We start from the raw sequence: 25,055 nt of genomic DNA on the forward strand, positions 1-25,055 counted from the left end.
CAGTTCACTACCTCAAGTGCAAGGGCTAATGAGGTTCAATGAGAGAGGTGGGGCTATAAAGTGAGGTCAGCCATTTTATTACCCTTCTCCATGGGGGCGATGGAATGAATGGTACAGTGGAGTGCTTCCCAACACTGGCTCCCTCTGCTAGTTTTCTAATGGGCCACAAGTGGGAAAAATAGGTGTGAGATTGTCCGTACACTGAGGGTGTGTGGAAGCAAATGCAACTGTGCCATATAAATGTGTGTAACATTCATGTTTGAGCCCAAGTGCCTGCTGTTCTGGCAACTGAGAAGGCCCTGGCTCCTATCCAATATCAGGTTATTCAGTTATACATGAGTGTTTGCAAATGTGCATGCTGGCAGGATGTGAGTTTCTGGTGTATTCATACAGAGCTCTATCAAGAGGACAATAACAGTCCTTGCAGTGTTTGAGTAACCTGTTAGCAGCTGGCGGGTCTGAGTCTCAGCCAGACAAAACAACAGATCAATTTTTCATTCAGCAACCGGGGCAGAGGAAGGGAGGCTTCGATAGACAAAAAAAAACGATCGCTGCAGAATTAACCTGAGAAAAGTGCTTGCAGGGAAACAAAAACACCTCCTTCCATTTTATCATGTTCACTTCTCACCTACATAGAATCAAACACTGACTGAGGCTGCTGCTGGTGTTAAGCATGTAATATGCTGAGTTCCTGTGACACGTTCATACATGTACGTAGCGGCACGTGAACAGGAGTCACATGCTATAATGCCAAACTTGTACTCACAGCAACAAGAATCTGTGTGCCGCTATGCACAACCTCGATGTACTGGTAATCCATGAGGCAGCCCATGACAGTGATGTAGGAGTGGCTCTCGGTGGTGCGGACCCCTGGGGCCTGTGGCATCTCTCTCCTCACGCAGCCCGGTCCGTGTTCGCTCCACCAAGAGTGATGGGCTGAGATGTTAAAAGTTAGCAGGTCATTGTCCTGAAAGGAAGATGAAAAAAACATTTACGTCTTTGCTCAGACTCTATTCATTACTTATGATGTACACTCATGCATTCTTTATAAGCAAACCATGTTGTTTGGGAGGCCTACAGCAGATCTCTGGACACTTGTTTTAGATGTTGGATGTTTTTTAAGGCTGCTCTCTTCTGCTCAAAGGATTGGTGCATCCAGTTACAGACAAGGCAAAAACTGGTTGGCAGGCTAACGTTATGATGAGCAAACAATAGCTGGAAATATGATGGGAATGTTGTCACTTTGTAGTGCTCGGTCAAAAGTTTGGGACAAATTTAAATTTCGACCTGATGTTGGCGCTAGAGCAAAAATTATGATAATTCATTTGGGCTGGGGACATGAATGTCTGCACCAATATTTATGGCAATCCATTCATTACTTTAATTGAAATATTTCACTAAAACACACAAATTTAAACCTTAGGATGACACTAGAGGAAAGGTCAGGATGATCGTCTGGATACCACGAATGCCTGTACAATTCATTAATACTGTTCAGGTGGATGGAATTATGTTTATGAGGCTTAAAGTGTTGCAAAATTACATTTAATTCGAAATACAAATGCGTTTATCTAAAGACAACGTGTGCCTCAGGATAATCCACAGACCTCACAGTCCACAGTTTTGTTCGGGACTACTTTCTGATGAATGAATAATCCCTTATGAAAACAGCTGACGGTGTGTTTTGAGGTTTATCTAGAATAACAGTGACATTGTTTCACGAGAGAGAAGTTGTGGTCGAACAGGACAAGTGAAACTCGGGGTGGTAACACAACACTCACAGGCAAATGTCTCAAAACCAGGGCATATAAAACCAAAAATATATGCATAGGTAGATACCTCTCAAGGTGTATTTTTTTCCATAATTTGGTTGAACCAACGGTTTTATATTTTGGTAACAGTACATGCCTTATAACATGGTGATACGATACCACAAGAATAGCCACTGTTTTTATGTAACAAAACACAAAGCTACAAGTGTCAATCATGCCCAAGTTACTCCAAATTAACTATAACTCGTTCGAATACCAGTTCCAAAATACGGATATGTTCACAATTCCAAAGTGAGGTCTTGCTCAGAACTAATTCACTAGTACTTTGAGTAGAGCTAATAAGTACTTGATGTGTCAAACTACTACAGTAAGATGCATTAGGGTGAAAGCAGAACTCAGGTGTCTTAAAACAATGGCAAAAACAAACAAAACTATATGCATCTCTGACTGGATACCAGGTGTATGTGAGACTAAAGTATATCTTTCATAATTTGGCTGAACTGATGTTGTAATATTTTTAACTGAAGGGAAACCTTAAGCAGCATGCACACACAGGTTACAAGTGTGTGAACTGTCAATCAGAGCCAACAGATTTGCTGCTTCTGAGGAAAGTTTTGAGATTTGGTTTCGAAACTTTTAGATACAGCATTTTGCACATGCAGCTCTTGAGCACCCTGGTGATGTTCAATTTGCACACGGCCATATGAGCCCGCGCATACACACACTCACACCAATCAATACCCCAATACGGCAATCTAACCTCGCATCTGCCCCTCGGTGACAAGACATGCATTATTAACAGAGCCGAGTGCTGTCAGGAAACATCTCTGATTCCTATCCACCCCCACTCACGCTTAACATGCACGCATCAGCAACATATCACTGGTAGCAACAACTTTCAACAACAGACCTGTGCAGTCATGGGGAATATAAGCATGATACTACAGCTCATCCCTCTCTTTCTCTGCGTCGATCACACATCATCTCCCTCTGTCTCCATTTTCCCTCTCTGCCGTTCTGTCGCCCTTTTGTACAGTCAGAAAAACAAGGGCAGCTGAAGGTCAGTAGGTAGGATTGTGAAGACTAATGACTTGACAGATGCCAATGATTGAGCCTGCGAGCATGGGAAACCATCTCTATCTGAGCTGCAGCCGCACTCATAACTGCAGTATGTCATCAGTCGATATTCAAGTTGCTTTTGGCAATTTACAGTCAGGAATGTTATTGTTTTACTCTTGTGCACCCGAAAGGAAAAAAAAAAATCAATCCCTTCATATCATAGACTCAAGGTTAGTCTGCTGATACTGCTCAAAAATGATCTTTAATAAAAGTCAATACATATTTGAAGGTAATCCTGTTGCTGGAATCGCTAGAGACATGAGACATTTTATGAAGCTAAACATCCAATGATTAGAATCTTATTGCTCATCATTTATTGTTGCTCAAACCCAGAGAAGAGAGTTTGTGTTTGTGTGAAAACAACAGGGAGAAAACCTGAGTGACAGACTGGGTGTTGTGGACTCTTCTGGCTCTGATGAGAATATCATATTTACTTACATTTCATAAAAGGTGTGCAGGCACAGGGTTGCATATTGATTCAGGAGCTGGAGAGATTGTGAGGGAGGGTGGTCTGCTCTCACGTCTGTTTTCAGTCACTGTGTGTGGGTGTGTGTGAGACGAAAGCTTGAGAATGTTTTGGACTACATTCACACCGAGGCAGATGAATACAAAAATTTCATTTAAGAAGTGAAAATTACATTCGTGTACATTATCATTTTCAGGTTGCTTTCTGAATTGCCAAAGCAACTGAAAAATGGCTACATCTCTTTTTCTTCTTCCACTGTGATTAAGCAACAAAATTGCCTACTGGCCTTCACTTCTGCTGTGTTTAAATATTCCTGAAAATTTGTTTATTTAGTTGTCCTCATAAACACATTTTTCTGGTTCCATTGTTAGGCATCTGATTAAATTTTAAATTTTTAAATTACTTTATAAATCACAAGCTGGGAAATTACTTCTCTGCATTTAACCCATCACTGCTTGAAACACACACACATGCAACATGCAGTGAAACACACAGGAGCAGCTATCAAGCAACTATCAAGCACCCGGGGAGCAAATTGGGGGTTAAGTGCCTTGCTCAATGGCACATCAGCCAGCTAATGGGGGGGGGGGCATTTTTCCCATTAATCACTCCACGACACCCAAATTTTTCCTGCCCGTCCAGTAGGGGAATCGAACCCGCAACCTTCCGATCACAAATCGTTTCTACAACCTCTAGGCCATGCTAACTGCTGTCACACTGAACTGTCAAATTGATACTCTATGCTCACAGCTGACAAAAAATACACATAACTGATAACACCTGTATGGCGTGATCAGCTACCATGGCAATCAAAATGAGACATCACAGAGACAAAAGTGGTGTCGTTGTCTGTAATGAATCCACAGACTGTGGAGCACCACTGGGGGTTTGGTAGCATTTTATTAAGTCAAACTGAGAGTGAATCCTTTTATATCCCTAATCAGATCAATTTAACTATAGCTTTTTATGTTGTGCTGGTTAAGAAAACAATTCTTCTGGGACAATAGCTTCTAAATCTAAATGATTCTGGTTAACAATCCTACAGCAGAGGCTCTGTTTGTGCAGACATGTGCTTTAGGTTAAATGAAACCGAAAGAGCCTGTCAGACAGAAGTTTGCACTTTAGATAAATGACCACATGTTCTGCATATTTTTTTTTCTAATATCAAAAAACAGAGGAGAAAATGTTCTTATAAGGTATTTGTTAGGATCAGAATGAAATATATTGGATATGTTTTTTTGGAAAACATTTTCTAAAAGTTACACAGTGTGAAATAACTGGAACAGTGAGGGAAAGAAGGTGTTTCAGATTCAGACAGCTTCATGTCCAGAGTCTACAGTCACAGTGTGCAGAGTGAGAGAATGAATAAGGCGACTAATGACTGTGAACTGTTTAAAACAGAGGTGTGTGTGTGTAGAGTAGCAGGGGTCTGTCTGTCAGTGTGTCTTGCACCAGGGGGGAGGGGATAAAGGATCAATAGGAGGTGACAGAGCATGTGGCGTGTGACTCTGACAACCTGCCCCCTCACTTCGAGGGCCTTGTCACTTATGCACACACATACCATGTGCGCACACATACAAACAAACACATTCTCCAGACAGTCAATCGGTCAAGGCGAGTCACAAAGAATAAGCTGACTATTTTTTTATGATAAAATGCGTTGGGGGGCCTCTCAGAAAGCAATGTGCCAAGTTTGGTCATGCATGTGTGCATGGACTGTGTGTGTGTGTGTGTGTGTGTTCCATTAGCCAGCTCTCCTCCTGGCCACCATATGCAGAGCTGGGAGCCCAGGCTGGCTCCATCTGTCGGGTTAATGCCCAGCTTCAGCCCCAAGCAGCTGGCCCCTACAAGCCTCATTATTCTAGCAGGAATCATGCAGGAACACAAAATCACACAACAGACACACACGCATACACACAGTGAGCACACACAGATATACTCAGTGTGAGACAGACATACTTGATGGAGCCAGGGTCTATTACACAATGACAAAGTTGCCAGAGCTTGGGAAGGTGTTTCTGAATTTCATTTTGGCTGTCTCAACTGGTGTGAGATGAACATTGCCTACATGAATTTATTATTGTCAGTGGTCAGGCAAGGAACTGGGCAAGGTACTCATCATAGCTAGGAGAGGAGAGGAGAGGAGAGGAGAGGAGAGGGCTCAAATAAAGAAGGCAAAGTATGCAGAATAAATTAAAAGATCAAAGGAGCAGCGAGCAGAGTGAAATAAACTGTAGACGACAAGTTGACAGGAGGAGGAAGGGTGGATAAATTTACAGGTTGTGTACATTTAAGTGTACGTACAAATTTAAAAGTGTGTATGTATGTTTGGGAGGGGGATTATTTACATATTAAGATGTGAGCTTCTACTGGAAATTCAGCAGGGAGGTTACCGTCCTCCCGCAGGTCAGCAGAGACGCCCCTCACAAACAAACTGAAGGAACTCAGTCTCCAAGGCCAAATTATACATCTCTGTTGTTGTCTGGTGTCGAAGGTGTGGGTGGTGTGTGTGTGTGTGTATGGCGCTGATCTATAAAGCTTATAGTTTGGTGGATTCATATTGGATGGCTGCTTCATGCATTTTTTATATACCACAAGTAATCGTGTTTACTTGGGCTGTGTTTGTTATTCAGACCAGGCTGTTCAGGCTTTACAAAGGCAAAAAGCACCTGGTAGCAGAGCATCATATTATAGCTAAAATATATGTTTAGTACCAATAAAGGTCAATAACGCTAAAATCTTTTTCCTGGAAAAAACAAGTGAGGTGTGTTTTCTTGTTGGAAAAACCACAAAAAGCTTCTCAATGGCTCTTTAGAAAAGCATGGGTGATTTCGCAGAGGCTACATCCTTGTTTCATACAGTCTGCGGTGCCATTACTGCCGTGTTCACTGTCAGCGAAAGCCGAGAAGTTTGGGTCGGTCACTGTCAGCAGTCACCCTCTTTGAACAGTGAAGGTAAGTTATTAAGTTTCAAAACTCTAGTGCGAAATTAGTTATGACTCACATTTCTTTTGTCAAAAGTGCTTAAAAAAGTGCAAAAGTTAACATATATTACCATGTTATTGCACAAGTTTACAAATAAGCCAACCAGCCAGCCAATCAGAAACAAGTATTTTCTATGGCCATAAGAATATGTCACCTATGATGAGGTTCTAAACATGTCTAAACCCGCCTACAGTGTAGGTTTTGCAGCTCTTAAGACACAGAATTATGAATCAGGCACGTCACCAGCCTGCAACCCCCGACCTCAGGGAGAAAACAACATTCATCGCAGTACAGACAACCACCCGCCTTGGTTGACGGATGTTGCCAGTTGAAAGGTATGGAGAATAAAGCAGAATGAAAATTTAAAAGCCTCACCTTGGACAGACCTCCTACATCCAGGTAGAAACAGATGATGAAGACATTCCAGGCCACCCACAGAGCAGCCCATACTGTATACTGCAGGGCAGAGACACAGACAGATTAGCTCCATGGATACTAGATGAACTGAGCAGAATGGGATGTGACCAGTACTGAAGGAAATGGCAGGTTGAATTAATGTGATCCTGAACAAAGAAAGTCAGTGGACAGTGCCCTCCCATAGACACACATTCTCATATACTCACACCACACGCTCTACATACATACAGCACACTCACCTTGGTATGTAAGACCTCACTTTTTTTTTTTTCTTTTTTTTTTTTAAAAGGTGCTGGGAAGTTCAGCAAGTCGACTTGAGCCCCGAGGGAACTGCAGGTTTTAAAAGAGCTGAGATAAGTTCATGACTTCAATCATTTCTAAAATTGTACAGTCAGCCAGCCAGCTGTTGACAGACACGGAGTGGTGTTAACTGACAGCGAGAGAGAGTCATCATTGTGAAGGTTGTGAAACCTTCTGACTCATGATAAATTGAGTGTTTAAAATGTCAGAAGCGTCAGAAAAAGAGCGGAGAGCAAAACAGCACCTTCGTAAAAACATACATGTTGAATCACGAAACCCATCAGCTTGGGCTCGCTCCCATTTTCCACTTGACATGAGACAATATCGCTACTTTCTTTTCCTTCCTGTTCTCCCTTCAATTCCCACTTCCTCTGTCTCTTAATCTTATCCTGTGTGGCTCCGGTTTACCCGTCTACATCTCGCCTGGGCCTCTGTATTTACTCCTCCGTCTCTTTGTGGTCCAATCTTTACTTGTCATTAACATTGTGCTTCAACCACTGCTGCTGAAAATAGGCTTTAATGCCTAGATGAACAATATGGCTCATAAAAGCACATCTATGAAACTCCATGGTGGCACTTTCGAACAAAATGGGTCAGGCAGCACATGCTTTACACCATATTTCAAAGAACGACCTTCTCTGTCCAGAAACTCAATGCTGAGTATAAATCTGATGAGCTCCTTACCCCCCCCCCCCCCCCCCCCCCCCGCACACACACACACAAAACATCCCCACCCCCTTTAATTAGCTCTAATTACCATGGGATTAGAGAGATTTAAGGGTGTAACACAATGCGCAAGAGAGTGCGGCACACTTTGCAATTAGAGAGGAAAGGCAACAACATGTCCAATGAGGTGCACAGGCAGAGAACTAAAGCAAAGTGATGTGACACTGCTTAACAAAAACCGTGAGGAACAGGATTATGCGACAGACTGTTCAGAGTTTCACGTGAACTACAAGTCTTGTGATGTGTGTACTCACCACCACAATGTAGCGCGGCCGGTACTGGATGGTGCCAAAGAGGCCGAGGATGACGATGATGATGTGGAAGAAGTTGGCGAGGATTGGGGCCCACTGGTAACCCAGAAAATCAAATACCTGTCTTTCTAAAGCCAGCACCTAAAGTGAGACAAGAACAGCGACAAATGTGATCAGGTTGACATGTTCTGAAAGCAAACTGCCCGACCTGCTGCGACAGTGAGCTGCAAAAAACATTGTGGGGGTTGCCAAAGCTACACAGTCCATAAAACATCTCCAGGCAACTTAGTCATATGCCACTCGTAGTTAACTGCAGACTATCTTTTCACCTCACAGCCACTGGTCAACGACCCAACACTGAGCAAGAGTTGTCTCAGCCTCTGACTGTGGGAGCGCCCAGAGGTGAAGACTTGAAGTTTCATAAAACAAGCAATGACAGATTTATCAATTCAACCCCTGCTGAGCTAAAGAAGGGCTCACCATTTCCAACCTTCCTGCCAGTGGCCTCCAGGAATGAGAACACTCTGGAAGTTTACGGGAGGTGAGGGCCTACCTTAATAATACCACTGCTGTGAGCTTAGATGCTTATTAAAATATGTGCTTGCAAATGATGTGTATACATCTGTAAGCAAAGTTAAACCCTCTACAATGAAAAGACAAATTCCACAGTGTATCTCAGACAGGCTCACCCTTTCCACTCCTACATTTATAATAGTTTCAGGCCAGTTCTTGATACACCATTGATTCATTCCTGATGTCCTGTCTTTTTGTTCTCTATCTCCCTTCCCTCTACCGGAGGTTTTTGTGAGCAAAGAGCTAGTGCAACAGCAAAACAAAGCAATTTGAACCTTTAAGACTGTGAGTCACTATTTGCATCAACTCAATTAGCATGCCATTTGGGGAAAAATACATGGGGGTGGGGGGGCATGCAAAACATTTAATTAAAATCCCATTGCCAATCCAATTCCAATCCATTCCCTGTGTGTGTGTGTGTGTGTCTCAAGCAACGATGTGTTTCGTTGTGTGTCGACATGTCATTTCCAGCCAAGCGCTTGAAGATGGATGAGGGAGGGAGGAATCTCGTCTCTGCTGCAATGATAGGAGCGCACCACCGAGCACATTCACGCAAACACACACACACACACACACACACACACACACAGATAGCCATGGCTGCACTTCTTAATGTAATGGAAATGTTACCAGCAAACCAATGAGACATTGTGACAGGCAGGGGAGCGCAATGATCAAATACTGAGTGATAATTAAAAGTGAACACCTCTTTGCATAGAGGGCGAGGGCAATAACGCAACAGACAGGGTGTGCAGCAAACGAGGGCGAAGTGCACCGAGCACTTTCATACATAAAGTCAGGGAATAGCTCAAAAAAACTGATGATACAGCTTTCATTCTAGTTGAAAAAAGAATAAACGAGTAATTGCTGGGTAACAAAATTGAGATCAATGGGGAGAACACCATTGAATAATGAAAAAAAAAACACATAAATGGTGATATAGAGATAAAATCACAAATTACATCTGTTATTGTAGAGTGACTGAGCTCCCTCCCTCTTAATAATCTCTGTCTATACCCTGTATTGACAGGCTGATGGAAATGGATAAAGTCATAAGAGTCGTATGTCTTCTGGTCAGCTCCGGGTCAGGGTTAGGAAGCTCAATAAAAGCCGAGCAGGAGGACATCAGAGAAGATGAGGTGCAGTCAGTCTGCAGTTAAATTGGCTGGGAAGCCTGACTGACCCTTCTGAGGCAAGACAACATTTGTGGGGTTACTCATCAGCTATGGCTTTATAGACAGGCCTGGACAAACAACAGATAATTCTATGAATACAGACCTAAGGAGTAGAGCAAACCTGAATTAAGCTCCATGTCCTAATCAAATCAAACACATACGATCACTTCAAAACATAAAGCGGCAACAGTTCAAGGAAGCCTAAAGCTACGACTGTGCTTCATGAGTTGTTTATGGGATAGCAGAGTAGCTTCAGAAAGCCCTGCACCCCCCCCCCAATACCTTATGTCGAACTGGGAGGGCTCATCACAGACCATCACCGTCAGTTCTCATAAGTACAACTGAGTACAACACAATGAACGTCTCCCAGGAAACTGTCTAAAAACGTGTGCCATTATCAATGTTTTTTTTAGCAATACTTTACTTATCTCTTGTGAGGTTCAGCTTTTCGCTCCACCTTCCAGTGTGGCAGTTTGTAACTGCTATAAACACTTCTGCCTTCTGATGAGATCAGACAACGCTTGGTAAAACAAGTTATTTTTGAACATGACATGACTTTGTTAGTAAGAATGCTGCAGATAAGAGAAAAGCCTGCTTCTCGCATTCAAAGTTCTATTTTATCATCCATCCATTTTCTATACCGTTTATCCGTCAGGGTCGCAGGGGAGCTGGAGCCTATCCCAGCTGACTACAGGCGAGAGGCGGGGTACACCTTTGACTGGTCGCCAGTCAATCGCAGGGCCAACACACAAAGACAGACAACCACACACTCAAACCTAGGGGCAATGTAGAGTAGCCAATTAACCTAATGTGCATGTTTTTTGTTATTGTGGGAGGAAGCCGGAGTACCCGGAGAAAACCCACACAGGCACAGGGAGAACATGCGAACCCCACATAGAAGGGCCCAGACCGGGATTTGAACCCTCTTGCTATGAGGCAACAGTGCTAACCACTGCACCACAGTGGCGCCCTCTATTTTATCAGTCAGGGCTTTTTCTCCTGATTATGATACGTGTACATAGTTAGGAAAAAGTAATACAAAGCATACTGTACATCTCACCTCCTCTGTGCATTTAGCAAGTTAAAGTCTAAAATTGTCTTACGTGTCGGTAACAGTGGAAAATAGGGTAAAGTTTATGTTGTGATGTTGAGGATTGTGGAGCTGAGCTTTAAGAATGCCCTCTGGTAATTCTTCTGGAAATAGAGAGATCCAAAGACAACTTTTCTCCTATTTGGCTGCATGAATGCAAGAAGCCTCCTGTTCTTATATGGATATGCTTGGCGCTAACATAAATTTTTAGATAAGACAGAACAATTTTTAGTCTTTTTGGATTCCCACATGCCCCAGTACAGGACCATAGTCATACTTGTTCACATAAACCTTCATCCATGCAACACACACACACACACACACTTTAGACCCCTGGATGTATTCATTACACGTGGACTCTGCAATATTTCCACCGCTCATTGAATTAAAAGTGTATAGGCATGAGGCTTGTGTGTGTGTGCGTGCGTGTGTGTGTGCACTTCTGTGTGTGTGTGTGTGTGTGGTGTGTCTTCTCTACTCTGAGACACTGTAGTAAGCCTATCACGTTCGCTGCTAACTCAATAATCCACCAAGATGACAACAATCAATCAAGAATAGAAAGGTCTCTCCCTCAAGCAGACACGCATGCAGGCACACACACAGACAATCACACAAACCCATATGGCACAATTAGCCCACAATTCATAGGAAGCGGTCTACTGGAGAGTGGGGTAGAATTTGATCAAAAGATACCAATGCTTTTCCAGGAATAGTGAGCCGGCTACATAACGGCCCGTAAAAGCCTCCCACCGACCTCCAGCAAGCACAAATGACTCCCTCTAGGGTGACGGGATCGCTTAGTGTGTATTTTGGTTTCGGGTGTGTATATGTAGAGAAGAATGTTACCCACATGTATCACTCCTCCCACCATAAATACTGAGCAATTAGAGGGTGGGTACAACAGCAGGATGCAACAAGCCCCTCTCTCACCTCCACTCCTTTGTTTGTTCAATCTGTCTCTCTCTCTCTTTTCACACCAGTCAATTTTTTTCTAATTCTATCCCCAGCTCTCCAAAACCATCAATTATTCTCTCTTTCAGCCATGTGACACCAGGTTATTAACAAGGATCGTAGACCTCAATACTGCCACTTCTGTTCGATGACGTTAGCTGATGCGTATTCTCGTTTTCAAAAGGTGCGCACACACAAAGCGATAAAGACGATGCAAGCGGACACATCCTTGCACTAAAATACTTCCTTTCCTCAACCCACAAATATCAAAGCCCCCAAACATTCCAATCATCACCGCTTTTTTTTTTTTTGACATGCCATGAAGAAGAAGAAGAAGAGAGCGAAGTGAGCTACACATAAAAGAGCGATGAGAGGATCAGAGCGAACGTGTCTGAGAGGGAAGAAATGTTTGATCTGCATCATCTGATAACTAATTAAGATGTGCATGTGTGCTCGAGATGAAATAAATGCATCATAAAACAGTTCGCTTTGCCCCACGCATTCAACTGGGATTTTAAACACAGACCAAAACATGTGGCAAGAGTTATCTTAAGTTAGTGATATGCAGCATCAGGACACACTTCTGATGAGGTTTTAGGTGTGAACGGGGAAGGGGACCTGACGAGACCCACCCAGAGCGAGAGCAGGAAGGTGACCGGTGATTCTCTCATTTTCACCTTAGCCTGCGGATACTATAAATCACATCAGTGTTTCTCTTTGTGTGCGTGCCCTCTGTGAAATGTCCTCTGATAATATGTTACTGAATGTGTCATCAGCATCTGTGGCTTTGAAAAGCAGGTCTGTGTGTGCGCGTGAGAGAAGCCATTCTGTGCGACTTTAGGCTGCATGAGTCAGTCGCCTCTATGTTCAAGCATATAACTTTGACTCACACAGTCAGGCGGAAGGACGGCATCGAAGAGTGGCGGGAGATGTGCGGGGTGAAGCGCAGAGAATTCCTGCCACCATGTTATATCCTGGGTTGTTTGTTTTTTTTGTTTTTTTAAATCTCACTGGCTTCGCTAATGGGCTGTTTTCACTTAGACACACAAATCCACATTAGCAAAAGAGATCAGCCTTGATAAAACAACGAGATTCAGAGGCGTAATTTGTATACAGTATCTAAATTACCCATTCTGTTTCGTATGCGTATCACAGACTTACTTTACTGCCGGCTGAGAGTCACAGGGAGTGTCTGCCAGAGGGAAACACGGCACATTTAAAACAGACAACCAGCCTCTGATTCATGTCTCTTTTACTGTCTTTCTCTACATACAGTATTGACATAGAACAGATGTTTTGAATATGGAAATTACTTCTCAGTAACTCCAGCTGTATCAGTGCTTGTATAGCCATGTAAATCGGCACTTCATAATTTGGCTGTTGAGATCCCCCCCAGGGGAAAGCAGCACAAGTCTGATGGCTCGGGAGATGGTAACAGGATAGTAAATCAGAAAAACATCTCTGCTACACAAAATGTGTTGGATATTTTTTTTTTAGACTTTCTTATTTACAACTTTCTTTCTTTCTTTCTTTCTTGAGTTACCTGATAAATATACCTCTACAGGTTCTAAACAGAATAAAATAAAGCAAAAAAGAGGAAGAGAAGAGTTAAATTAAGTTATCCTCTGGTTGAGCTGGTGGTGAAGAACCTAAACCTGACCGGGGTTTTGAGTCAAGCAACATCCAAATCACACTTCAGAGAACTCTCATCCAGTCACTTAGGGTTTACTGTCAGTACATCTAATACTTAAGTGGTCCTGACTGTGTACTCATTATCACTTGTGATCATGCAGCATGTCGTAATCACTAAAAGAGCAAACATTTTAGGGAACTTGTGATCTGATTTTTATTCACAGAATGTTTTACTGACAGTGTACAAGTTAAAAAAAATGTTCTAAAAATTAGTATTTGAAGCATATAAACTAATTATTTTCAGATGGGATTCAACATTTCAGATCATCAAAGACCTCTTAAGATGTGCTGTATTTAAACTGTATTGAGGGGTAACACATATACACACACGTCTTCAGAACATCTGTGTGTCCAGCATTTTATTCATCATACTACCACCACATTGAGTAGTGAGTGTGCTTTGCTGTTGGATTTAACAGCTGTTTAACAAGCTGTTTGAGGGCTGCGTCCATACTCACAGAACTGGTGTTACTCAAAGTAACTACTATCCAAAGAGAAATCAAAACAACTATTCTATTCCAAATCTAAATAAAGAGAGAGACAGAGACGAGCCATGAATCAGAGACTGTCTGGTGGTTTTTTTATGTGTCATACTTTGCCTTGGCTTGTCTTTGCTCTGCGACTCCCAGCAGGCAGTAAAGTCTTTCTCAAAAACTTTCTCCAATCCGATTTTTCACCTCTCGCCTGGGTAAAGTAATTATACTCCGGTGCCTTCCTGGTCCATGTGTAACTAATGGTGCCAATCTCAGTATGTGTGTGATGGCCAATGTGTGTGGCTTTTATTGGGTACATAGAGGGTTGGATAGATAGATAGCCCTTGGTGGTGCCCGGTCTAGCAGGGCTAGACGAGGATTAAGAGGTAGGGCGCCTTCATAAGCCACTTTCTTCTTCGCTGTTTGAAATATGGTCTGCATAGTGAAACACAGCGACTATAGTCCTTATGTACCTCAGTGCCACTTGTTTTAGGTAGTGGTGCCAAGAGACACTGAGTGAGTCCACACTGTAGTTCTGTTTCTTTGCAAAGTGACTACTGAAAGCCTATGAATGAAAGGGCTCTTTGTTTGAGATGCAATATGTTAAACTTGCAGTGCTCTTAGTGCTAATAACATGCTAATCTCTCAGTGCTATTGGGAACACACAAATCCGTCCCTCTGAAAGAAATACGATAAAAGCCAGTCCTTTGAACTGAGTCTCCCTCTGGACACTGGCAAACTACTTCAAATTTAGTGGTCTGTTGTGTTGTAACGTTCTCTCTGTTACTGTGGATCACTTTGAGATTGAGCTTTTAACATTTCACAGACCAGAGTCCACCACTGTCTTCAGTTCAGTTCAGTTCAGTACAGCTGAGTTTAGTTGGTTGGAGCTTTACCAGTTCAGCAGAATGAAGCTCTCCCTTCTCTGTATACAGTCCATGTTCAGACCAACTGAGAGTTCTTGCTCTGTCTGGTTTGTCGACCGGACTTGTTACTCTCAGACACACTGATCCCCTTTCTGTGTCTCCATCTGTTACAGCAGTTTCCTCATATGATTAAAGCTAGACAGATGAAATCAATGCTTAAATAATAATTACAATATACGTCACATGATGGTACATAAAAGTGAGTAAAAGTGCTTCGCAAACCTGGTTTTGCAATTAGTCCCCTATCTAGAAATATTGTACATGGATGGGTGTCAGTTTGTGTTAGAGTTTATACAGAAATGTGTGAAGATTACATAAGCTATACACAAGTCAAATTTTCTTTTATCACATCACTCACTTTCTCAATAACAGCAGCCTGCACAAAACTGACTAGACTATAGGTTTCAGCACAAAAAAAAAATCACAAGCTGACTTGACTATGAAGTAAGGTTCACTGAGATATGACCCAAATTCATACACTGTGACAGCAAACATCCTTCCTCACATGGCTTGTATCTCATAAAATGCTTATCTCGCTCAGTCTCTCTCTTCCTCTCTTTATCTCCCTTCCTCCACTTTGCCGCCAGCATAACATTTCAAGTGCGAAGGTGGCGGCAATGTTTGGATTATTAGGGGCTAATTTAGACTTTGCTGCATTGACTTGAAGAGGAATGCAGCAGCACTGGTTATTATGATTTCAGCCTCATCCCAAGGGATTAATGTCACTTGTGAGGTTTTGTCTCTTTTCTCGTGGCTCCAAATTTGTTGTTTGTTGTGTGGGTGTCATATGGAAAATGAGAGATGAGACAGCAGACTGCACCGCACACAGATACTTTGATTTCTCAGAAGAGCTGACTGAAGAAAAACAGGACAAGAATACAGCGCTGGATAAAACCCAACCACAGCAACAATGGATAGGATGGAGGGGAAAGTGACGAAATGAGAGCAGCTTAAAACAGCCAATCCCCTTTCCCTTCCTGCCTTCCCATGTCCCAGATCTAACAAAAACTGTTCAGGTTTCGCCCCAACTAACAAGTTGGCAATTTAGCTGCGACAGAGGAAATTCACATCAAGTATACGCAGTCAAGAGCAGCAAACAGCTGTCAGCAGTTTGTACCCTCCAGCTCTACTTTCCATAATTGACTCACTAATGTTGCTCTTTTCATCATAAGACCATCACTCTTAATCTTTCATCACTAGCAGAGAAAGTTATGCCTCGTGCATCCCTGACGACCAACTGTCTGGTCACACAACATAATTAGAGCAAAAACATCCGTGAAGTCATCAGCTGCTTGTAAAACAAAGACTAAATGTCCAAAACAGTAGGTGGATTTGAGTGAGATGAATATGCTTTGCAGCCATTCAAGTGAATGTGATCTGTCAAGATAGTCATCCCAGCTGTGGTGCTCCCAAAGCAATTTATTCGATGCCACACTATAACAAATGACACCACTGGAACCGTTGGAATGGAAAGAGAGAAATGGGCTTGCAAATAGTTCTACTTTTATCTCCATTATAGCTTAATATTGCAGTGTCACTGATGTGGAACACACACAGACACACTCACAAAAGCCTCTGCATGGGTGAACACATGTGCGCGCACACACACACACACACACACCATTGCCAGCCCAAGGTTTTTCGCTATGACCACATAATTAATGGTCTGTTAAATTGAAGACATTAAAATGGCGAACAGTTGTAAAAGGGGCCACCAGGGACAAAGAGGAGATGGCCTTTTTTTTTTTTCAAGAATATACATATTATTATAAACCAACACGCACATAGCAAGGCCAATGGCTCCAAAACTCTGGGGAAGGTAGAGCAACAAGGGGAAGGTCAGCACATCTTCCCAATTAGCATAAAATGGAAATGCTCTAATGTCTGTTTTCACAAGCAAAGCAAAATTATAAAATAAGCATATTTCAGATAAAGTTGGTCCCTGGCAAACCACTCCGCAGTATCTGACTGGTTGCTATGGTGCACTTTGGGTGGGTCGTTTTTGTGGTGAGGTAAAGGGCTATATTTATATATGTAAGCAGAGCTATCTTTAGAGTGACAGTTGTACTGAGCCCCATCTTCTATGCAGTCCAACCCCCCCCAGGTCGTCTACCAGCACCGGTCTCCCTCAACTCTGATTTGCATCATACATTCCCTTGTCTCTGTCAAAACGAGACATTTTATCTCCTGCAGGCTTTTCGGCATCTTATTGTATATAGAAAGGTTTCTGTGGTAACAGCGCACCAGAAAGAGGGAGGGAAATAGAAAATGGTAGAGAGGAAAAAGAAGAGCTAAACATAGAGATCTCGGGTCTCTAGGGTCATGCTCATAATTGGCCCAGAGTGAGAGGTCGGGCCACCACCCATCCCCCCTTTTCTCTCTCCATGTTTGTATCTGCATTTCTCCTGAATCTCCAGTGGCTCTGGCCCCACTGATAAATCAGATGGCAATCAATAATTCAAACGCATTCACAGCAAGGTGGGGAGGGTACTGGGGAAGAGGATGCTGTGTTTTAACAAAGGATACACGTTAGGGGCGGAGCATGAACACTCATTACACATTCAAGCAGTGCTTCTCATCCCTGAGTACCCAGGATGCATTAGGCTCTCAGGTGAGATGGTGACACACTGGAGGGAGCTCCAAAAGTCTGGGATGTGAGCGTGAATTTATTAGGCTGTCACCTTGCCTTATGACCTACAACACACACACACACACACACACACACACACACACACATTTTCTTGAAGACTGTAGGCTGTTGTTTAATCAAGTTTTTTTTTTTTTCTTAGACGGGACTGGTAAGGCCAGGCAGGACCTGTCAGGGTCTACTCTTCTGTGGACGAGGGCTGTTGAGCCAGAGCAATCAACACAGCCTGGGTCAAGAGACCACAATCAGTAGTGAACACCAGGGGTCCATTTGACAGCACAAGCACAGTCCTCATACACACACACATAGCAGTTGTACCTAATTATGGTGACCTACATGCCCTTCAAAATGAAAAGGATAAAGGCCCAGAGACAATGTAAAACAGGATTAAGACCTTCATTTCTGAAATCACATGAACTACTGAATCTTCTGTGGCCCATGATCCTATAATGTTAGAGCCTTCTGCTGTCCATCCTCCACTTTCATACATCGCTGGAAAGGAAACCACATGAACCCACCTTTAAAAAAAAGCAAAATTTAAATATTTATGCTTATACTCATTTCAGATTAGTAGATTTTAAATATTGATTTGATACACTGTGCAAACTGCTGAGACTGTGCCTTTGGGAACTGGGGTAATAAAAGTGGCTTCCAGTCTAAGACATAAATGGGCTAGGATCAACTCAACATAGATGTTGTTATTTTGTTTTTCTTTATATCTGTATTACTTATCTAGTTGCCTGTAAGTGTAAAGCGTAAATCAGCAATCTAAGCTAATAAAAAAGAATGAAAGAGGGCTACTAACAAGCAAGGCTGTGCTAATTGGATAATTGCAACATGAACTGCATCACACCACAATCTGTGTTGGTTCAAATTCCATCAGAGTTGATTTCTTGAAAACATGACAGTTCCAGAGAAACGACTAGTCTACATGTGATGAATACAGTCACCATTGTTAATAGTGTTAACACTAAGCACAGACTGGTGCAGCTCCATTTAAATTTAGTTGAGAAAATAAGGCAGCAACGAATATATCGCTGTTGGCATCTGTTGACATTTTGGAGAATACAAATTGTTTATGGAAAGCCAATCTCTGTACAGTTTCACCACATTTTAAATGGGTAATTCAGGACAGGAATGTTATCTTATTCTGATGCCATGTGTGCAAAAAAAAAAAAAAGTGTTTCTGCTCACAGTGATATGAATCAAGGTTTCGTGAGAACTTGATAGGAGGCCCAGTGAGCCAAAGACAAAGACAGAGGGAAACAAAGAGATAAAATAGCTGTGACATCCACTCAATTCCCGCTGGCCTATCTCCTCCATCAGCCTGGCAGTGCCAAGGAAATACAGTTCATTATCATTGATCACACCAGCCTCCACACTCACACAGCCATTAAAGAAGTTACACACATTCACTCAACAAAACACCCACCAAAGGAGATACACTAAACAAATGTTCATAGCATCTGTTACTGGTAAAATTGAAATTTTCCCACTCTTGCCAAGAACACCATCCAGGTTTAGGTATATCGCTTCTTCTGGGAAACTGACAAAACAGATCAGGATTGTACCATAGCAGTAACAGCTACGAACACATCGTGGTGCTTCTAACTCTTACACCCAGGTCTGCTGCCATGATAGCATACAATGTTTTACTGACATACAATTTGCCGCAGCTGCTGTAATTATTCTTAATTACAGCTCTGTGATGCATTAATATCAAAGCTATCGGACCGTGTGTGTGTGTGTTTGTGTGTGTGTGTGAGTGCAGTTATGTGCGTGTCTGTCAGCACACATGCACATGGATATTGGTCAGGTGGGAGACAGACATCCAGCCTATCTATGGTCATGAATATTCAACAGGAAATTTGAATGTTAGTGCTTCCATAAAGCAAATAAGTTAGCAGTGGAAGCCGAGGGGGAAAAAACAGCCTAAATCTTCATAATGCGTGGGAGACGATGTGAGGCCTGTCAAAGGATAATGTCACGCCTTTAGAGATAACACTCTTCAGGAGGAGGCGCTCAGCTTCTCCGTTAAAACTTTCTTGGAAGCACTTTGGTTGAACCCAGTCTTCTTCTGTGAAGCCTTCACTACAAAGTTAGTATATTCTCTCGCTATGTCATCAAAAGAGTAGAAGAAAAGTGGGCAGTGTGATGCAAGATATTACACACATACACACTCACAAAGCGCTACTGGGTAGTCTGACTACAGTTTGTAAGGGTGTAGATGAGGTAAAACTTTTCCACTTTGGATCACCTCACTAAAAGCCCTTTTCCTAAAGGCACAAATGAACTGTGCCAAAGTGGACACATTTTGCCTCTCTGTGCTCGTGATCAAATAAATTTCCAGCTCTTTTTTTCATTTCTCTTATCTTCTCAGAGGCCCACAAAGCCGCACTTCCTGCCCCCCATAGGAAGGCTGTAATCTTTACCCACCAGCAGACCCGCTAACCTATAACTCACAGTTCAGAAAGCACAGCTCTGTCTGTGGGTGTGTCTGAGTGTGAAGAGAGGTGCATGAAATAGTGTCCGTGTCTCAGTGAAGTTGCATCTGTCAGCGCTGGCAGCACAGTTATGGCCAGGCATTTTCAGGGTCAGTGTTCAGGTCCGAGCTCATTACCCTTGTTCAGTGTGATTATGTGTGTGCGTCTGTGTCTGCCCGTCTGCCCTTTCCCGCAAAACCACCACGACCAACGAAGAGGCCTCCTTCATCAATCACCCACTGTCCACCAAGCCACATTAGCCATCGGCTCAATTCAGAACAACGTCCTGCCTGGTGGCCAGTCGCTGACATTCACAATATGTCTGGACCAGGTCCCATATTTGGCCAATCGTAATGCTTCCCCGGCGGGTCAGCTTTAGGTCAACACCTCAAACAACCAACCCGTTGAGACAAAAACGAGCTCGCCTGTGTCTCGGAGTACAAACAAATCATTACACAGACAGGGCTTCCAGCCAACGCTTGCCATTCTCTAGGGCTGATCGGGGTTCTGACAACGATCCAGCCCTACTGTCTGGAATAGTTAGGCTGCAGAGGGAAGAGGGAACAGAGGCGTTTCGATCAATACAGGCTCATTATCTGTTGCCTTCTGTCCCAGAGAGATGAGTCCCACTGCTTGGCCTGTTGATGAGGGAAGCGTACCACAATTCAATTAGGGGATGGCCGAGATGCCAAAAGAGGTTTGATCAAAGCACTCTGCCTGGCTAATTAGCACACACAGCGGTTCACAAGGGCTATTTTTACATCTGAGGAGCAGACTATGTTGTTTTGTTAATGGTAGTTTTACCCTGTAATGGACTGGGAATAACCTGGCTCATTGTGAATGCATAGGTTTCAGCCAGGGGAAAGTGGGGGGGCCCTTGTGCTGCTCCACACACACATGTATATTCATGCAAACACGCACACACACACACACACACACCGACAACCTGATGACGACCTTTGCGAAAGGTCACGCAGGGTTTAATGCGGCCCCTTTTTGCAGGTTAAACTCGTCAGAAGCGCGCAGGTGTGTATGTGTGTGAGTGTGTGTTTCCGTAGACAGGAAGTGTCAGGTCATCTAGAAATAGCGCCAGGGGAAAATGAAGCTGTTTCCAGGAGTCTTCGGGGACTTTTTAGGCAGCCAGCTGACAGCTTTATAAACCTCTTAACAAATGGTCGACCTCCTTCCCTCTAATGAGGCAAAGAGGTCCGTAGTATGGGAAGCGAAAACAGGTGTGTCCCTCAAGGTGGGTTCATAGCTCTCTGTGTTTGTGTGAGTGTGTGTATTCAGGAACAGGAACGCAATTTTACTAAAAGGAGCAATACCGAGGTCACTGTGAGCAAACCATACAGACATAAGCAGACTCAAAAGTTTCCCATTCCTCATCATCTAATGAATTTCCAGAGCAGATCCCTGACAGATACACTGATGTTAGCCACAAATTCATAGCAGCTCTCTATTAATTTTGAAGATAAAGACGGGAAAGAGCAGCGGGATACTAAGGCTGAAGGAGGTAGGAAGTCATTCAGATGACAGCAAGAAAGAACTGCAACAAATGCTTAGATAAACAGTCTCTTATATTTGTATGAGTATAAATGTGAAACTGTGTGTACCTACCCAGTAGCCAGAAACCTGTAACTCTGAGTGAGAACTCTGAAGGGGGATCTCCACTTAGAGGAAAACGAAAACTTGAGTTTCATTTTCAACAAAATTATGGCTAAGAGCAACCTGTCACTTCTGATCATACGCTTTCCTTTTGTTCTGTGTGCCATTTTTCTTTGTTTTCGGTTCTCTCGCGCATGACACAATACATCAGGACTTTCCCATTTGACTCTTTGTCTGGAGAAGATTTTATTGCTCCCTTAGCTGTTAAAGGCGACATTTACTCGAGGGCTTACGGTGTGAGCAAGCTCGGCTTTAATACAACCATAAATAACCTTGTCACACCCTGTCAAGTAAACTCTTCTCAGGGATAGTGGCAAAGGCGAGCCGGCCTGTGAGTCAATGGGAAGCATCATCTGAGACTGCACAACCACCATCAGTAAAATGTCAAGATCACTGATCAGAAACTGAAATGCTCCAACGAGCTAGGAGTCTCAGCATCCGTTGTGTTTAGTGGATTGGCACTTCCCAAACTGGTTTGAGCTCTGAACGAATAGATTCCTCAAATCACAGCATCAGAGAAGGCGTGTATATGTAGTAACAGGCATTTTAGATGGTTTACATCATAACACAGAAGCAACTCTGGACATTAATCTGACATACAGACAGGGGCTTTGAACAAATAACCTCTCACAGAACTACGTGAGGGTAGACTGTGGTTGATACTCTGTATTTGAGCACATGCTAGGTCGCCGTTACAATATTCATGAGAGAAAATCCTTAAATTTATTGATGTGCCTTCATCCTTCATCACACAGCATATAGTTAGGCTACCCCAATACTGTCCATCACTGTGCCACTACTTGAGGCTTTTAGTGCTGTGAGGAGCTTACTCCCTAACACCCACAGCACCATATGTTTTCTGTCACAACAGTGAATTTCCATGGGGATCTGGTAATAAAATAAACAACACTACTTACTTAAAATGGACGCAAGCTACAAAATCTTATTCAAAGATTTCAGCACATATTAACACAAGTGAAGACAGTGTAAGAGAAAATGTGAAGAAAATGGAGACTTGGTTGTAGTGCCTCTTTAATGGGAGTCGGAACTTTTAGGATGTTATTCCCATAACACATCCTGTTATCAGTCCGCTACGCGTGATGCTCAGCCTCGAACAGAGCGTGGGCTGCTTCCCAGCTAAAACGGGCACTTAATTAATCGTGCTAGAAATAAAGTAATTGTCTCGCAGAGTTACAACTTGTGACACAACAAGTAGAGAAGAAGTCTGGGTCAACTCACCAACTGTAAAGTGCAGATGAAGATAAGAGTGCATCGTCCGCTGCAGCAGCCCATTGTGTCAGCGGTGGAAACGTGACCCTGAGCCGGTAGAAAAGGACTTGGAAACGGGTCGGAAGAGCTCTCAACGTGCCGACCAGACTTAGTCCTGATCCAAGCATCGGCGTCCCATTCTCCTCTTGTGTTCTGGTGTCTTTGAAATGAGCCAAAACGCGCGGCAGGATCGCACTGGCTGCTCCGGGGTCTGTTTGTTTGCGTCCTGGGCTTCAGCTGGCCGCTCGCACTTGAAGTGACTGACTGGGTGGGTGGCTGCGAGCCGGTGTGTAAAAGGAGGAAGAAGAGGAGGAGGAGGAGAAGGAGGAGGAGGGTTGGGAGGTGTTGATATTGGGGTTGTCAAACGCAGGGGACTGGGATCTGGCTGACTGAGGGCGTAAACTAGTCTCTGGAAGATGTCTGTGGTGTGGCAGTGGAGAAAGTGCGCGCATGTTAATGCAAAAATATTTTAACAAAAACAATCAGCTTATTGTCATGATGAATACATTTGTATTAAACCAACCATTTAATTGGGTTTCATAAATACAGATAATTTATCGAAGGTCTGTTTCGAGCATTTAATTACAGCGTTTGTTACCTAAAGTGAACGTCTCATTTAGACATTTGTGGTTTGCCTTGAGGTAAGGCGCCGGGTTACATTATATGTCGTTAACGATGCTGCTGCTGATGGAGAGCAGGCGCCACCTTGTGTTTGTAAGACGAGACACACGCTAACAAGTCTGAAGAAACACTACAGGCGACCTTACATTTCAGTGCAGGGTTATTGTTCAAAATGGAAGCCAAAAATTCTTGTCTGTTATGTGATTTTCCAAATTTTGCGCATCCCCCCACACTTAAGGCTCAGTGTGAGGGATTTCACGATGTTTAAAATAATAATTAAAGATCCTTAGAGATAACCATTATCTCGGGCGCTCGTTTAATATCAGTGGGGCACTTTAAATGGTTTAATTGATATTTTTATTACGGTTTTTACGGAAAGTTTGTTGACTTTTTCACTTCTTACACCCCGTTTTCCTCACCCCCTCATGTTCTCTCCTAATCCTCCTCGTCCTGCTTGGAGAAAGGGTCTCCAAACAAGACGTTTTGTTTAAATCTCCATTTGCCTTCTGAGTAGCCGCCCGCTCGGTATTATTTATAATAGAAAAGATCTTAAAAGCAACTCCCTGAGCCACCCTCCTCCTCCTCCTCCTCCTCCCTCCTCTCACGCACTGCACGGAGGCAGGTCCCACCTCTCTCTTCTCCTCACCAGCGTGATGAATCTTTTACGCGTCTGCGGGCTGAGTGAGGGAACACTTCACATCTCATTTCATCACACACTCCTCCGCTCAGTTCCTTTAAAGTTCCGCTCTTCTCTTCTTCTCTCCGCCCTCCCACGCCGCCCTGCCCACCTGTGTCCAACGGGGCCCAGGAGGACCCCCACCCATCCCATCGCCAAAAATAACCATGGGGTATTTATGGGAGGCACGACTTGGGGTTTTTGAGGAAAAAAGGCTTTTCTTTCATCATGAAACTAAAAACAAAATTGAAGCAGCTTGAGCATCATGCCAGTGTCCCATACAAATATGCCCCACCCATATCTATCCTGTATGGTTTAAGTCTATTGATGATTGATACTACATAGACAAAAGTATCCAGACACACTTTTTTTATGGGAATGTTTTTCAGAGGTTGGGCTGGACCCCTTACTTCCAGCGAAGGGAAATCTTAATGCTTCAACATATCACGACATTTTGGACAATGCTATGCTTCCAACTTTGTGCCTACAGTTTGAAGAAGGCCCTTCTCTATTCCAGCCATCACAGAAGAGTGGAAGCTGTTATAGCTGCAAAGCTGTCTGTGTATTTAGAATGCAATGTCATTAAAGTCCCCATGGGTATAATGGCCATGCGTCCCTTTGTTTTCATAGTGTAGTTTGTCTGTGCTACAGTACTTTTATTTCAGTCAGAACAGCTTTCTTAGACACATACCTCAGTTTGTTATGCAGTCATGTGGTGCATCCTGTTGAATATTTTGTTGCACATGTGGGTTGATGACTGAATGACTTGAAGGATGGGT

At 43.2% G+C, this 25,055-nt stretch overlaps 1 protein-coding gene across 2 annotated transcripts in view; it reads right to left on the reverse strand.

Moving 5' to 3' along the window:
• Positions 1–23,561, reverse strand: part of nkain4 (sodium/potassium transporting ATPase interacting 4) — a 41,699-nt gene extending 18,138 nt beyond the window's left edge. For both annotated transcript variants that reach the window (XM_046397164.1, XM_046397163.1), the window contains exons 1-4: positions 22,950–23,561; positions 8,039–8,176; positions 6,717–6,797; positions 767–967 (exon numbers count right to left, since the gene is read on the reverse strand). In XM_046397164.1, the coding sequence (XP_046253120.1) occupies positions 767–967; positions 6,717–6,797; positions 8,039–8,176; positions 22,950–23,003 (474 nt within the window). In that variant the 5' untranslated portion in view covers positions 23,004–23,561. The remainder of the gene's footprint in view (positions 1–766; positions 968–6,716; positions 6,798–8,038; positions 8,177–22,949) is intronic.
• Positions 23,562–25,055: the final 1,494 nt, after the last annotated feature.

Source organism: Scatophagus argus, chromosome 8 (genome assembly GCF_020382885.2).
Source record: "Scatophagus argus isolate fScaArg1 chromosome 8, fScaArg1.pri, whole genome shotgun sequence".
NCBI lineage: Eukaryota > Metazoa > Chordata > Actinopteri > Scatophagidae > Scatophagus > Scatophagus argus.